This window comes from Acytostelium subglobosum (assembly GCF_000787575.1).
Source record: "Acytostelium subglobosum LB1 DNA, scaffold: scaffold3, whole genome shotgun sequence".
Lineage (NCBI taxonomy): Eukaryota > Evosea > Eumycetozoa > Acytosteliales > Acytosteliaceae > Acytostelium > Acytostelium subglobosum.
The window spans coordinates 981,775-997,083 of NW_012236529.1; the positions used below are offsets into that span (position 1 = coordinate 981,775).

The 15,309-nt window shown below is 44.8% G+C and overlaps 4 protein-coding genes across 4 annotated transcripts; 2 read left to right on the forward strand and 2 right to left on the reverse strand.

Moving 5' to 3' along the window:
• Positions 1–3,527: 3,527 nt before the first annotated feature.
• Positions 3,528–6,771, reverse strand: SAMD00019534_018820 (hypothetical protein; the record flags this gene model as incomplete). The annotated part of the gene is made up of 2 exons (XM_012902473.1): positions 3,528–5,450; positions 5,527–6,771. The coding sequence occupies 2 exons, from the start codon at positions 6,769–6,771 to the stop codon at positions 3,528–3,530; spliced, it is 3,168 nt and encodes a 1,055-aa protein (XP_012757927.1).
• A 1,237-nt stretch (positions 6,772–8,008) lies between these two features.
• SAMD00019534_018830 (hypothetical protein) lies at positions 8,009–10,132 on the forward strand (the record flags this gene model as incomplete). The annotated part of the gene is made up of 3 exons (XM_012902474.1): positions 8,009–8,723; positions 8,799–9,869; positions 9,936–10,132. 3 exons carry the CDS (start codon positions 8,009–8,011, stop codon positions 10,130–10,132), a joined length of 1,983 nt encoding a protein of 660 aa, XP_012757928.1.
• A 492-nt stretch (positions 10,133–10,624) lies between these two features.
• Positions 10,625–12,355, forward strand: SAMD00019534_018840 (hypothetical protein; the record flags this gene model as incomplete). Its single annotated transcript, XM_012902475.1, has 1 exon — positions 10,625–12,355. The coding sequence occupies one exon, from the start codon at positions 10,625–10,627 to the stop codon at positions 12,353–12,355; it is 1,731 nt and encodes a 576-aa protein (XP_012757929.1).
• A 238-nt stretch (positions 12,356–12,593) lies between these two features.
• SAMD00019534_018850 (hypothetical protein) lies at positions 12,594–15,248 on the reverse strand (the record flags this gene model as incomplete). The annotated part of the gene is made up of 7 exons (XM_012902476.1): positions 12,594–13,243; positions 13,359–13,413; positions 13,480–13,697; positions 13,764–14,082; positions 14,171–14,394; positions 14,460–14,619; positions 14,688–15,248. 7 exons carry the CDS (start codon positions 15,246–15,248, stop codon positions 12,594–12,596), a joined length of 2,187 nt encoding a protein of 728 aa, XP_012757930.1.
• Between the last annotated feature and the right edge of the window lie 61 nt (positions 15,249–15,309).

A 15,309-nucleotide genomic window follows, 5' to 3' on the forward strand; every position in this document is an offset into this window, starting at 1 on the left:
CCACTGCCACTGCCACTGCCACTGCCACTGCCACTGCCACTGCCACCGCCACTGCTGCCACTTCCAATATTGTTGCTGTTGCTGTTGCCGCTGCTGTTGTTGTTGTTGTTGAATAAATATATCTGAGGTATCTTGTTGGTATGATACTTGTATCGAGGAGGTGATTCGGAATGCGGCGCAGGCTGATGGTTGTCAGGTGACGAGATTCGTTCGTCATCATGGTGGTCGTCGTCGTCGTCGTCGTCCAGGTTGTTGTTGTCCAGGACATTTTCTTCAGAGTGATCCATTGGCGTCGGCTTGTCCCAATGGATCATATGTCGATTGAACAAGTGGTTGGACCCACTGCCACCACTCTGTTTGCTGCTCTGCCGTGAGGGCCAGGCCTCCAGTGGTGTAGTGGGTGCGGACGATGAGAAATGTGTAGGTGAATCGGTGAGGGAGATGTGTCGGCCGCCACCCATGCTGCCTGACAATGAAGTGGATGTATTATAAATGCGCTCGTTGTTGGAGTTGGTCGGGCTGGGGCTGTGGCTGTGGCTGTGGCTGAGAGGGAGGTGGCTGTGTATGTGGATGTGGTTGTGGATGTGGTTGTGGTTGTGATTGTGGCTGTGGTTGTGGCTATGGCTGTTGCTGTTGCCATGGATGCGGCCATGGCTGTATCCACTACTACTACTACTACCTCCAATATTATTAATATTATTATTATTAATATTGTTACTATCACTGTTGTTTATGATACTATTAATATTACTTGTACTACTATTGTTGAGGTTATGGTTATTGTTGTTATTGTTGTTGCTGTTGATGATGTTGTTGTTGTTGTCGCCACCCACTTTCTTTGAGTTCAAGAGCATGAGGATGTCCATGGTGCGAGAGATTGATCGGTCTGCTAGTACCACTGCCATGACACAGTGATAGCTCTTACTTCCTGCGTGTGTGTCTAATGCTGTCTTGTGTTTGGCCTTATTGATTAATTGAGCCTCCTCTATTCTCTTATATATTATATTATTCTATATTATATGTATTGAATGATTGATTGATTGATTGATTGATTGATTGATATATTGAGTCAATGAAAGAGAGAGAGTAAGCAAACTAAAGTACGATGCATCGGGGTTGGGACAGTGTCGTTGGATTTGATTGATTGAATGGTAAGTCAGTCACTGGCCAATCTGATAGACTGTCTATCCAGATCAAGATAGGAAGGAAGAAAGGAAAGAACGAAAGAAGGAATGTTGTTGAAGATATAAAGAGAGAATGAATCAGAATCAAACACACAAAGCACCTCTAAAGGGGGGTCCTGTCCTTGGTTCGCTTTGTGAAGATTGATTGATTGATTGATTGTGAGGGGAGGGGAGTGGTGTGTCGATGGGACCTTGACTTGAAGAACAATACAAGGCAGGGGGAGGGTGAGGGAGGGGGGAGGGAGGGAGGAAAGATATATAATATAATATGTATATAATAATAGATCAAGAAGAAGAGACTGACCTGACCTGACTGGTCACCGAGACACTGCAGAGTGCAGGAAGGGTCAAAGGGACGCGTGACCAGATAAGATGCGGCGAGATGGGATGGAGGGATGGATGGTTGTGTAGCGCAGGGAGAATGATAAAGAAGCGTGGAATGGTTCGGTGTGGTGCTGATTGATGTTGGGTGATTGAATGACTGAATGACTGATTGACTGACTGCCTGACTGAATGACTGAATGACTGTGATGTTGATTTAATACTGATTAGGTAGGTCAGGCAGGTAGGTAGTGCAGAGATAAATGAAATGAAGAGTATCAGCTGAGACTGAGTGATGGGTTGGGCACTTTCCTGCCCCTCCAGAGGTGTGTGGAGGGAGGGAGAGAAGTCGATGCGAGGGAGAGGGCACAATGGTCAAGTTGCGAGAGGGCATCCATTGGTAGATAGACCGCCTTTGTGTGTGGGGGGTGGTTGACTGGTCTACCCCCCGAATCTTCTGAGGGGGCTACCCAAAAATTACAAATTCTCGAGAGTGGACCCTTGGGCGCGGCAAGGCCCACCAACCACACTCTAGAGTAAAAACACTTCCCAAGCGTGTGCGTTTGAAAGTCAAAGCAAGCTGGGCACACATTATACGTGGTGAGGGGGGGCGGGCAAGTGTTTGGACGCACACACAACCATGGATTAATGAAATGCATCCATAAATTAATTATGGAATTTGAACCACGCTCTCGACCTGGTGCAATCAATCAATTGATTGATTGATTGATGGAGCAGTGATCCACCAATTCAACCACAAACTTATTTTTTTGGGGCGTGCCCTCTCCAGGCGCCTTGTCAAAAATAATTTAGGAATTACCAACCCTAGACCACCGGGTCCAGTAATTCATTCATTAAACGATAAATATGATTTACCCTCAACGATTGAATGTTGGGGGACATGTTGGACAATGTTCGCGTGATCCAATTATGTCATCATTCTAGCGTTTACAAATAATACGTTATTTCTGTTTTTAGATTTTTTTCTATTTACCTTGAAACGAATTAAATTAATAATGTCAGTTGATGGCGTCATCAAATCCCTAAAATATAATATTTTTATATATATAAATATATAAAAATTATTATTAATTAATTATTATTTGTAGTTATGTTGTTCTATGTATGTATGATTTATTATTATTCTATACTAAAATAGTTTTTTTAAAGGTGATAGTACGCTCTTTAAAGGTGATAGTACGCTCTTTAATAAAATTACTCCGAACTGATCTGATCTGATTGATTGACGGTCAACTCACTGGAATGGGGTGCAGGAAACCCAATGTATTAGCAATCACTTTACTTGTTATTATTCACACATGTTTACATCCACCACACCAAATAATCGTCATCATCATCATAAATAATAATAATTCCTGAGTATGAGAACATATTTAACTGTAGTAGTGAGCACAGTAAAGTACGGGGAGAGGCTCCACATTGCTGGGTATAAAAAAGGTCTTGAATTAATTACTCGCAGGATTATGTGTAGTGCACACTCCCCACTCTTTATCTTTTTGTTAATGTTGACCCAACCAAAATCATCCACCCTGGATTATAATACGCCAGCCCCAATCATTGACCAATCATCTGTCCACCCCACTCCCCACTCGCCACTACCCCTCCTTCCCCAATCAATCAATATTATATATATTGATAGATAGATGGATTGATTTATTGATCAAGATCACTGGCCACAGATCCTATATGATGTATCTAATCTCTGAATCACTCATGTTTCATTCATCATTGTATTAAATTGTTGTTGTTTTATTGAATGTAGCAATAGTGGTTGGTGATCACTATTAGACCTGATACTGATGGTGATACTCTGGAGGGAATTTTTACAACCTAACCATTGATAAGGAAGGTGTTTCCAATTTTTTGTTTGCCTCTCTGTGCTACTACATCTGGAGTCTGGTTGAATAATAAAGTGGAAAGTATATGAGAGAGTTTAGTCAATTCTTTCCTCTGTCAACCAAGTTGATTGTTATGGTGATCAATCAATTTAATCAAGTTTAATCAATCAAAGAATTGATCATTGCTGTCATCATCATCCTCATAGTCGTCCAATACTACAACGTCCACTTGGTTCATGGCATTGAATCGCTTCTGCATTGATACGTAGAGTAGATCGGCGATTGTTGATATACCATGTTCACGAGGCGGCGATGGTAGGTGCGCAACGGATTTCAATGTGCCACGTGTCTCTGATAGGGTCTCTGCCGAGATTGAAGGGTCGTCCGCATCGGTGACGCGGTTCTTCCTGGGCGTCGCGGTCTTGAACGATGGCAGGGGTGGTGGCTTAGGCTTCTTGAGCTCCTCAATCTCGAGCAACAGAGCCTGCTCCCGGGCCCGCGACACCTTCTCCAGCTCTAGCTTGGCCTGGCGCGTGTCGTTGAGCGACTTGTTGGTTTGGTCGCATTTGTATCGCTCGGCCTCCAACTCGCCCCTCAATGTGGAGACATCGTTCTGTGCCTTGCTCAGCTTCTTCTCCTCCTCGCGCAATGTCGCAGTGGTCTGGTCCAGCTGTGTCTTAGTCTGTTGCTGCTGCTCCTTGCTTGTGAACTTGAGTTGCTCGAGCTGACGCTTCAACTCGTCAATGTCCAGACTCTTGAGTGCCACCTGCTGCTTGTTCTGTTTGGACTCTTTATCCGACTCGGCCATCTTGGCCTCGAGCCTCTTGATCGTCTGCTCCAAAGCCTCAACCTTTCTCGGGTATATAGTCTTTATGCTCTCCTCGCGGTCCTTCAGCTCGTCGGTCAGCTTCTTGATCGTGGACATCAGATTGTCGCGTTCCATACTGCTGGCAAACATATCCGGGGCTGGCGCAGCCACCACGACTACAGGCGGCGCGGGTTCCGGGGCTGGTGGGGGAGGGGGCGGAGCTGCAGCCTTTGCCGCCAAAGCATCAATCTCTTGTTTAAATGTATGAGTGATCTCCATCATTCGCTGCTCCTCGTTCTGCTTCTGCATCTCCAACTTCTGGTATACATCGCCAACCATTCGCTCATACTTTTGTTGCGCTTCGCCAATTGTGCGCTCATACTTTTGCTGCGCCTCGCTCATCATTCTTTCATACGCCGCCTTTTGCTCGGCCTTCTCACGCTCCATGCTCTCCATCATGTCTCGCAGACGACGCTCCTCGGTCTGTGACTCGGCTCGCACACGCTCCAGGATCGACTCATTCGCTGACAATGCCCTGGTCAGCTCCTCGCGCTCCTGAACTCGCTCACCAATGCTGGCATTCAGTGATTGGACCTCATCGTTGAGTCCATCAATCGTATCATTGAGCTTCATTACGGTCTCTGTGTGGCTCGATCGCTCTTGATAGGACTTGACGTTGAGCGCATCAATGTCCTGTTCGAGTCTCGCCTTATCTCCTATCAGTCCATCCTTGTCTTGTTGCAACTGTGTGCGCTCCAATTGCATCTCATCGATTGTGCGCTGGAATGATTCCTTGTCCTGTTGGAAGTTCTGTTTGACCAAAGTCACCTGGTCAACAATGCGCTGGATCAATGTGTTGTGCTCGACGTCCATGTGCTCGATCTTGCGATGCAAGGATTCTTCACGTTGTGCTGCATCCTGTGCAGCACGCTGGGCATCGACGGCCACCTCTTTGATCTTGGCCACCATCGACTCATTGAGCGCCAAGCTATCGTGTAGGCGATTCTCCAAGTCTACAACAGTGTCGCGTAGTTGACGTGTGTTGGGCTTGCCTGCGGTTACATGGCCGAATGCCGGTACCTGGTTGTTGCGCAAAGAGTAAGGTGGCACAAACTCATTGAACACCAATGACAACTCCATCGTGGCCATCTTTGATCCCAGTCCATAATGTGCCAGGGTCGCATCCCTATGCATCAACAATGGATACTCCTCGCTTGTTATAATCGAGAATCGCTCAGGATCACTAATCTTATACTTGTTACAAATGTTATCTATAAACTATTGATTGATTGGAATAGTTCCAGTGTGAGTGAGTGGGATCATTCCAATCATGATCAATCAATCATGGTCATACCTGTCCAATGGTGAGAGTCGAGTCGACTTTTAGTCTCTTCTTCTTTAAACCTTGTAGTTGTTTGAGTGGCGGCAACTTGAAGTCGATGATGTGCTCACCGCCACTGTTGTCGCCAGAGATAGGATGATCGGAAGATGAGGAGGACGCACTGTCCAGCCCAAGGTAGGCATCACGTGAGATGAGACAAAGCTCCCATGAGCTAAAGAACGTGCCAAAGCCATATGTGGACAGCAGTAGCTCGTTGTCCAGCACACATCCCATCAATGTGACCAAGTAGAATTGGCGAGGATCCTTGATGTGCTCCTTCCTACACACCAGATTGACTGTTTGTGCGACCGTCAGCTTCTTGCTGATCTTGTACGAGCGCATCCTCATGTCGCCACACGACGATAGACTGGCGGGGAGATTGATCGAGAGCACGTGAGCGCTGGCATCGCCATCGGCCATGCTCTGGAAGTGATGGCCAAACTGAAAGAGGATGGGGAACAAGTCGGGATGGCCGCCCCAGATATCATTGTCTGTTAGCTTCTGCTCAGCGATCAGTTGGTAGATATCCTTGGCCGACAGTGCGTCGCCAGTCATTGTGTTGAATGATGTTACGCGGTGAGTTCCAGTGATTCTGATCGAGTCGCCGGCCGCCGCTCGGTTGGACAAGGCCGAGAGTGATGGCGAGACTACCGGCGCTGGCTTGAGAGTGGGCGATGTCGATGATGCAGGCTTTGATATCGTTGTGCTGTTGCTAGCCAGAAGTGGAGACGCTGGTGATGCTGGAGATGTTGGCGACGACACTGGCTTTGGTGTCTGTTGTGGTGAGCTGTTGGAAGAGGACACATCTGTGGATGCTGTTGTCGAATGATTGATGGTCGCTCTTGGTGATTGGACTGGCGAGGGCTGTGTAGGTGTAGGTGTGGATGTGGTAGTTGTGGTAGTGTCATTGCGTTCCTCAACTCGAGGAGATGAATGTGTTGAGGTTGCTGTTGCTATTGTATTTGGAGAGACCGATGTCAAAGTCGGGGATGATGATATTGTGGATGGCGATGATGATGGTGATGGTGAACTGATATTTTGGTGTTTGTTATCATTTATGGGTTGTTGTTGTGTGACAGTAACAGGAGTGGCACTACTAATCGATGGTGATGATGTTGGTGCCACCACATTGATATTACTCAGTCCTGCATTACTCTGTCTATTTGCGCCCAATGTCACACGACCAATCTTTAGTCCATGATTGGTGTTGTTACTCATTGTTTGTTGTTGAGTTTATATTGTTACAATTTATATATATATATATCTTGATGTTATAGTATATGTTACTACTTACTACTAACTCATTGAATGCAAATGATGGGTGATGGATGATGTTAAGTGTGGGATGATTGCGGTGCAGTGTACAACCCGAGGTGAGTTCCGATTCCTTTGTGGTAAAATAATCTCAACATCGTTGAATGTGATTGATATTTATTGAAAGTATCTAACAACAAGGTGGCAAAGGTAATATCATCTCGAGATGTTGATCATCAAAAATAAATAAATAAATAAATAAATAAATAAATATTTGATATTGACCAATTCAAGTAATATTTATATATCAATCTGTTTGTTTGATTCTATCTTTTATTACTTGTATAAAACATACTATGATTTACACTATTGCTCAATCAAACCAATCAATCAAAACAAACTATTTTTGTCACATCGGTGATCAAGATCAAACACACACATAACAATGATCAAAGTGGGTGTGTGAGTCGGCTAGTGGGTGATCACAATCAGCTGACATTAAACACACACGCACATATTCACACACAAGTCGTTGTCACTCCCAAGACACACACACAACTAGTTAACCAACAAGTAGACACACACATACAGACATACCAAGTAAGGGCCTGTTTATAAAGCATTATGTTAACTTTAAACACACCTTTGGTCATGTGTTCTTTCTTACCTTACCTCTCAACCAAACATGATGAGCTAGATGCGTGCCATCCATCAACGTTTATTTGTTTGTTTGTTTGATTGATCAATCACACATCAATCACATCATTGATCGGGTTGGTGACTTGACAGACTCACTCACTCCCTCACTCACCTAATCAATCATTTACTCAACTCCATTGTGACTCTTGGACAATCTTCATCATCATCTTATAAGTTTATTATTATTTGTATCTTTATCTCTCTATTTCTGTCTTCATTCACAAACATACATTTAATATAATATAATATAATGTATAATATCAACAAATACTTTGTTAGCATACTGCTATTAATTTATATTATACAAGGTATATGCCAGATTGATTGATCACTTGACTTGGAATTGATCAAATATTCCAGTGATCACAAGACCAAACTAAAATGAAAACTAACATAACATAATATTCAATCAAACTCATAATTAATAGTTAATGGATATATTCTTTATTATGATGAATCAGTTGTAACAATCACTGGAAGTGGATTTACCAACCCTTCCACAATGAAGGTGATCGATCCCTTTCAACAAGACTTTCCAGCAACATTTATTAATTCGTCAGCTATCACGGTGGCCGTCGTGCCAGAACTCCTGAACCAGCTGCTGCAGTTCAAGGTCAACGCCCTGACTGACACAGGATCGTTCAACTTTGTCTATATGTACGAGGCGCAGTCCGTGCCCACCAGCGGCGGCACGATCACACTGCGAGGCAAGTCGCTCAGCTCAGGCTCAGGCACTGGCAGCACGCTCACGCTTAATAACACGGTGGACTTGTCCGAGACACAGAGCGCCAGCAACACAAACGGAACTTTCGCCATGTTCACATTCCCCCAAGCCACCGCCGAGACTCTGTCCGGCAGGAACATCCAGGTGGGCTTGAACATCCGTGGCAGACAACTCTACTCTGACCCGGGACAGGTTTATTTCAGCAAGGTGACAATGTCATTCCAGCCACCAACATTGGCCAACGTCAACTTTGATTATACCGCCAATCAGTTGTCTATTATTGGAACCAACTTTGGTGCCAATCTGGGACAGGTCTCAGTGACCTGTTCGGGTGAGACATTGAAGCTCTCATCTTTTATCAAGACTCACACTCAACTATTAATATCCAACAAGGACCTTTCCAACTTTATGAACAAGACCTTCATATCCTCTGGTGAATTTGGTTGCAGCATAACCGTTGTTGGTCAGACTGGATCGAACAGTTTCAAGTTAGGTAAGTTATATCCAGCAATAATTCCAATCACTTTGGTCAATCACTAACTCACTCAATCACTCTTTTACATCACAGTTCCCCAGATTGATAGTGTGACATCAACATCCAGCGCAACAGGTGGACCGATCACGATCTCTGGAAAGAGACTTAATTATGTTAGACCAAATGGTACCGTGTCAACGATTGACATTAAGATTGGATCATTTTCATGTGAAGCCACGTCAACAGAGGTGATCGGCAACGCGTATATTATTTGCAGAATGCCAAAGACCAGTGACACCAACATTTACAACTTGCCAGTGACTGTCACCATCGATGGCCTGGCATCATTGAGCAACACCAACTTCTCATACGACTTGCCCAACGTGCTCAGCAACAGCCAGCTGCGCGAGAACCTCATTGTGAAGGGCTCGCAATTCGGCACAGACCTGACCAATATCAAGTTCTTCTTCAACGGCACCCAGGTCCCTATCGTGCAGCTGACCGACGTCGTCATGGTGGTGCAGCTGCCCAGCGACATTAAGGCAGGCCACTACACCAACAGCTACATCATCAAGTACCAGTCGGCCAAGACCAGCACATTCGCCGTGGATGTGTCGCCATTCATCAAGAATGTCAGCCAGCCACCCACTGGCGGCGGCATCGTCACGATCAGCGGCAGCTACCTCGCTTCCAACCTTGATGTCAACGAGTACAATATCACATTTGGCACTCAGCAGCAGTTCACATGCACCAACGCGTCAGGCATCGACAGCCACACGATCACCTGTCTCGCCGGCCCCGGCACTGGCGGACAGAATCCCGTCCAAATCACGCTCAACTCACAATCAATCTCGTCGCTCAACAGTCCCGTATACCTAAGCTACCAATCACCGGTCATCCTGTCCAGCAACAGTGTGTCATCATATGGCGGTGACCTAACAATCAGTGGCGACAACTTTGGATACACTGGCGTCAACTCTAGTCTTCTCTCAATATTCATTGACAACACCAAAAAGTGTTTCAATCCCGTTGCCCTGGACGCTGCCACCATCACCTGTCGTATGATTGGCGGTCAATTCGACCTGCCGCCACCCGAGAACACATTCAACATCACCGTGACCGTCCAAGGTCTAAAGGGTACAAACAACACCTTCACTCTTGACAGTATGTATACTCAATCAATCATTCAATCAATCAAACATGACATACTAATCAATGAATCATTCTTAGATTCGAGATATTATCAACTTGTCAATGAGGAATATAACAAAGAACGTGCAGAGGATGAATCGAAACAGATGGGATTGGTTGGAATTGTGTTGCCAGCTGTTGTACTTGGAGGTATACTGATGGCCACCATAATCATACTGGCACATCATCAAATACTCTATTCCAAAGCAATTAGGAGTGGGAAATTAATGTTGTAAATCAATCAATCAAACATATATATATAACAAACAGAAGTATTTCAATGTACATTCATTCAATCACCAGTCATTGTATTCATAAATAAACAACCGAACAGCTACAATTCAAACAAATAAGTATTCACGCGACAAACAAAGCCCAAAAAGAGTGATGTCGACTAGGACAACCACGCAAGCAAGACAGACGGGTTGCAAAAAAGAGGATATTTATGAAAATTGAGTGGTTTGAAAGGTGTCGTCATCACTGTTTGGGTTCTTTGCTCAATGTTGATTCCAACTTATGAACCAATCTCACTTCTATCTTTATCTATTTGAGTTACATACTCCTCTTATAATAATAGCTTAAGCTGACTCATTCGCATTCTCTCACTACATCACGGACATCCTTTACAATCATTCATTCAAACAGTACATTCATCATCATTCAAACTCCTCATTCTACAACATACACTTATCTGTTTGATTGAGTGATTGATTAAGTAACATAACATAATGGACGCACCAGCAATAGTACCAACATCACCACAACAACCAACAATAGAGTTGAACACAACTACGACAGTGACAACTCAACAATCAACTTGCCAAACACATAATGGAAAGAAGTTAAAGTTCACTTGTGTTACATGTGACTACAAGTTGATATGCTCACAATGTTTGGCATCATTGCATAATGGACATACTATTGGCGAGCCAAAGCAAATATTCACAGAGAGGTTGTCATTGGTCGATAAGAGTTTGAATGAGCGATGGCAAGTGTTGGTACGCGAGACCAACAAGCAGCGTTCTGCCGACCAGGCCGACACAGACATCGCCACCTACTTTGCCAGTCTGCATCAGCTGCTCGACGCTGAGGAGGCCCGCGCTCACAAGGTCATCGCCGAAGGACGCGATCACATTGCCAAGGTGGTGGATAGCGTCTACAGCGACATTGACACCATCTATGGTGTAAAGTTAAGAATTGAAGCGACCATATCTGGTGCGGCCACATCAGATTCATCATCGTCGAGTGATGCTACTGCAGAGCGTTCGTTGAACACTCAACCAGACATCCACACATGTATTGCCAAGTGCCCTACATTGGAGGCCTTCCTCGAGGCCAATGCCAATGGCGCCTTCAACAAGAATGTAACATTAGAGACCATCCCGACTTTGGCCACCAACAACATGGAGGATACGACACCCGCCTTTGCCTTTAAGCTGGCAGGCGCCGCCGATAACAACAACTCGCTCAAGGATAGCATCGCCAACTCATATACACTCATTGCCGATGGCTCGGGCAACCCTCTCTCGATGTCCTCCTCGCTGTCCACGACGGACTACGCATCAAAGTTCACCGTCAAGGCTCTGTACGCCTTTGTCGACTACAAGCCTGGCTTCTTCTCACTGCATTCGCTCGACCTAGAGTCCAACAAGTGGACTCCACATCATCCCATCAGCGAGGTGTTCCACAAGCTGCTGGTCGTAGGCAACGACATTTTGGCATTCGATGGAACACGCGGCCTCTTCAAGTTTGATCACGTCACCAAGTCATGGGGCGAGGCTATCTACTTTGCCAGCAAGGAGCGCTTTGGCTTTGACTCGGCCGTCTGTACTGATGGCGTCAGATACGCATACATCATCGGAGGTTCCTACGCCGAGCACAACATCCTCTGGAAGTACCGCTCGCAGAGCACCATCGTGCAGTACGACGTGCTCAACAACACATTCCTCGAGATGGGTCAGATCCGCTGGCCCAAGGTCAACGCACAGGCATTCTTGTTGGACGACTACATCTACATTGCAGACGTGACTCCCAACGCGCCACACTTGCTCTCCATCGTACAGTACAACATCACAGACGGCTCGTCCAAGCTGGTGTTCACTGGCAAGGTTGACTGCGCACTGCAGTCAATATGCTTTGACTACCATGCACGCAACATCTACATCATGTGCGCCTACTCCTTCTACCGATGGAACGTCGACACGTACAAGCTCGAGAAGCTAGTGCTGTACTACCCAGCCAAGAGCATCACCTATGGCTTCCACCAGCGCAGTCCCAAGATCTTTGCCTTTGGCTACGATGCCAAGGTCAACGACTTCAAGTGCTACGACATTGTCAAGAATCAATGGGAGACCTATGCCCATCGCGAGTCACTAGACTTTGTTGGCAAGTTTGTTGCCGTGTATCCATTCAATCAAGTAGAGCGTATTACCGCCGTCGCCGAGCCAACTACCGATTAATAAATTAAAATATCTATTGTAATGTATACCAATCAATGATCTTGTTGTGTGGATAATGGACAGCTGGGTTTTATTCAAGCATCCATTCTTACTCGTTCCAAGGTCCTTCCTTCTTGTGATGGCTATTGGCGCGCGTTGATATTGTATCGCCACTTGGATAGGTGTAGTTGTTGATGATGTTGTTGGTTGTTGGAGTTGTTGACATGCTATGCTGGTTTGATTGATTGATTGATAGTTATTACATTAAATTACATGGACCATCATCGATGGCCTTGGACAGACTGACTGGCGGTTTGTTCTTGTCCCTGTTACCAATGGTCGCTGCGTTATTGAGCATCTTTAGCAGTAGAAGGGGTGGATCGCTACTTGATTTCTTCTCTTTCTTTTGTTTCGATGGAGTATCACCAGTTGTCGCGACACCATCCACACCATTATCCTTGTTGTTGTTATCTTTGTTATCTTTGTTATCTTTGTTGTTATCTTTGTTGTTTCCAATGCTGCTGCTGATACTGGCATTGGCACTGTTCCTGCTGTTCTTGTTTGATGATGGAGTGGTTGTAGTTGTTGATGTTGTTGATGATGATGCGTGTTGTTGAAGTCGATCTTCGTCTAGCAAGTGGAATGAATTGCTTCTCTTCTTGATACTGCCAGTGACCTCTGATGTGGATGTATAGGTGTGCGAGTCTGGCGTTTGGAAGCTCTCCATAATCAATGGATATTGTTGTGTCAGTCGCTTCAAGCCATCCAATGTGATCTTGTCCTCCATGTTCTCCAAAAAGAACTCTGACTTCTCATTCAACTCCTTTGTATTCTTATCCTTGAAGAATATCTGATGCACCACCTCAATCATCGACTTGACCTCACTCTTTGTCAAGTAGTCCTTGTTCACTAATGCGAATGATTTGAATATCACTATGATGATGGTCATGCGCGAATGGAAGTATGTTGGTAAGTGTCATGTGACCACAACATTGAATGGCAGTCATCAGAACCTGATACTTACATCTGAGCTTCTGATCAAACTTTCCTTGTGACAATATTGATATACCCTTTACCAGCTGTTGATTGATTGGACGATGTTAGTGAGTTGGTGATCACTTTGATCTGTCCTTGACCAGACATACCTCTTTGAAATTCAATAGACTGTCATTGTCCTCGTCCATTGCATTGAACATCTTCTCCATTAGTGTGCGTAGATTTCCACCAGACTTCTCGTCCAGCTCTCTCCAGTCTGGGAAGAATCGAAGGATGATCTGATGGAACTGGAGATAGCCAATGCCTGTGCCATCATGTGAAAGTACATCAAACTCTGACTTTAATCCTTTGAGTTTGCCAATGCTCACTATATGATTGTTTGGTTAGATATATGGAATGTGAATGATTGAATGAATGATTGATTGAGCCATACATGAGGTGACCTTCATGAGGTACTTGATATCTTTGAGCTCCTCGTTGTCTTTGACCTGCTTCTTGGTGATCTGCCAATGCTTTAGCTTAAGATCCTGTATCTTCTTCTTGGAGAGTACAACTCCTATTCGCTTGGCCGATTGCTGGATTGTCAGCAACACCTTGTCTGGATTATGTTGATAGTTAAGTATTGATACGACCTCTGAGTGAGACCTTGATTTCATCAGATCATCTATGTTCATCTCTATGAATGCCAGACCAATCTCCAGCAGTACCCTACTTCCACGGACAAACAAGTTATCCCATATGATCAATGCGTACTATTGTTTGATTGAATGAATGACGGTTGTTAGTTAGCTGGCCTGGACTGGACAATGGACCATGGGCTGTGACTGTGGCATGACATACTTGTGCAGGTAGTATTGTTGAGAATAGACAGAGGAACCATTCGATGGTTAGAATTTGGATGACAACACTGATGCTCTTGAAGTGGTTCATCAGTTCTGGGAACATCTCACATAGCAGGTCATAGAACACCTGTTGATCAATCTGTGCACCAAGCATCGTTGGTGTATAATAGTCTGGAAGTATGTTGTCGGCGATGTGGTTCAGGCACCAGTATGACTCCTCCTCTAAATAATATGATTGGAAAGGATGAGTTTGTGATTGATCGATGTGATGTGATGATGATCCATACCATTGTTAACGATTAGAAGTAGCATATATGCAATATAGTTCAATGATTGACAGTATCCCTTTGTAGTGTTGATGCTGTACACGTAGAGTATGTTTTGTATCTTCTCCTTGAAGTCCATGTCCTCGGACAACAGATGTGTAGGGAATGTCCTCTCAATGTCCTAGTTTGAGTGATTGCTACATTAGCTCCACGATCTCGATCATTATCACTAACACTATGTTTACATACCAACTTGATCTCTGTCCTGTAGTCATAGGCCTTTGGCTCCTCCTCCTTTTCCTTGAGCAACTTGAAGTACTCCTTCTTGAACTCCTCGAGTGAGGAGAGCTTGAGGAATGACAGCCATACCCTCTTGCGGTAGACTGCCGGCACACCTCTGTTTAGGAGCTCGAGGAATGACTTGTCATTCTCCAAACGAACAAGCTTGTCCCAGTCATCTTCGCAGCGGTTGCGTATAAAATGGAACCATTCCTCCTTGTGCTCGGCATTATCAACCATATCCAAGTTCTCCATGATCTTTATCGTCTCTGAACTCTCTGCTATACTATATCTAAAGCCATATATATCTGTATACACATCGCTCTGTGGCACTGTATCAAACTCCTGTACAAACGAGTCACTCCTCGGCAGTCTAGGTGTTGTTGGTGTGGAGCCTGCCGACGTCATCGTCGTAGTCTGTGTCTGTGTCTGTGTCTGAGGTACATCAACAACAGGCATTGATTGTAATGTCATACCCGTCGTTGTATGACCATTACTACCATTAACATCATCGTCAATGATGTTGTTCATTCTTCAAGTCTGTTTGGTCGATCGATCGTCAAAGGCCAATGATCAATGATTGATTTGATTG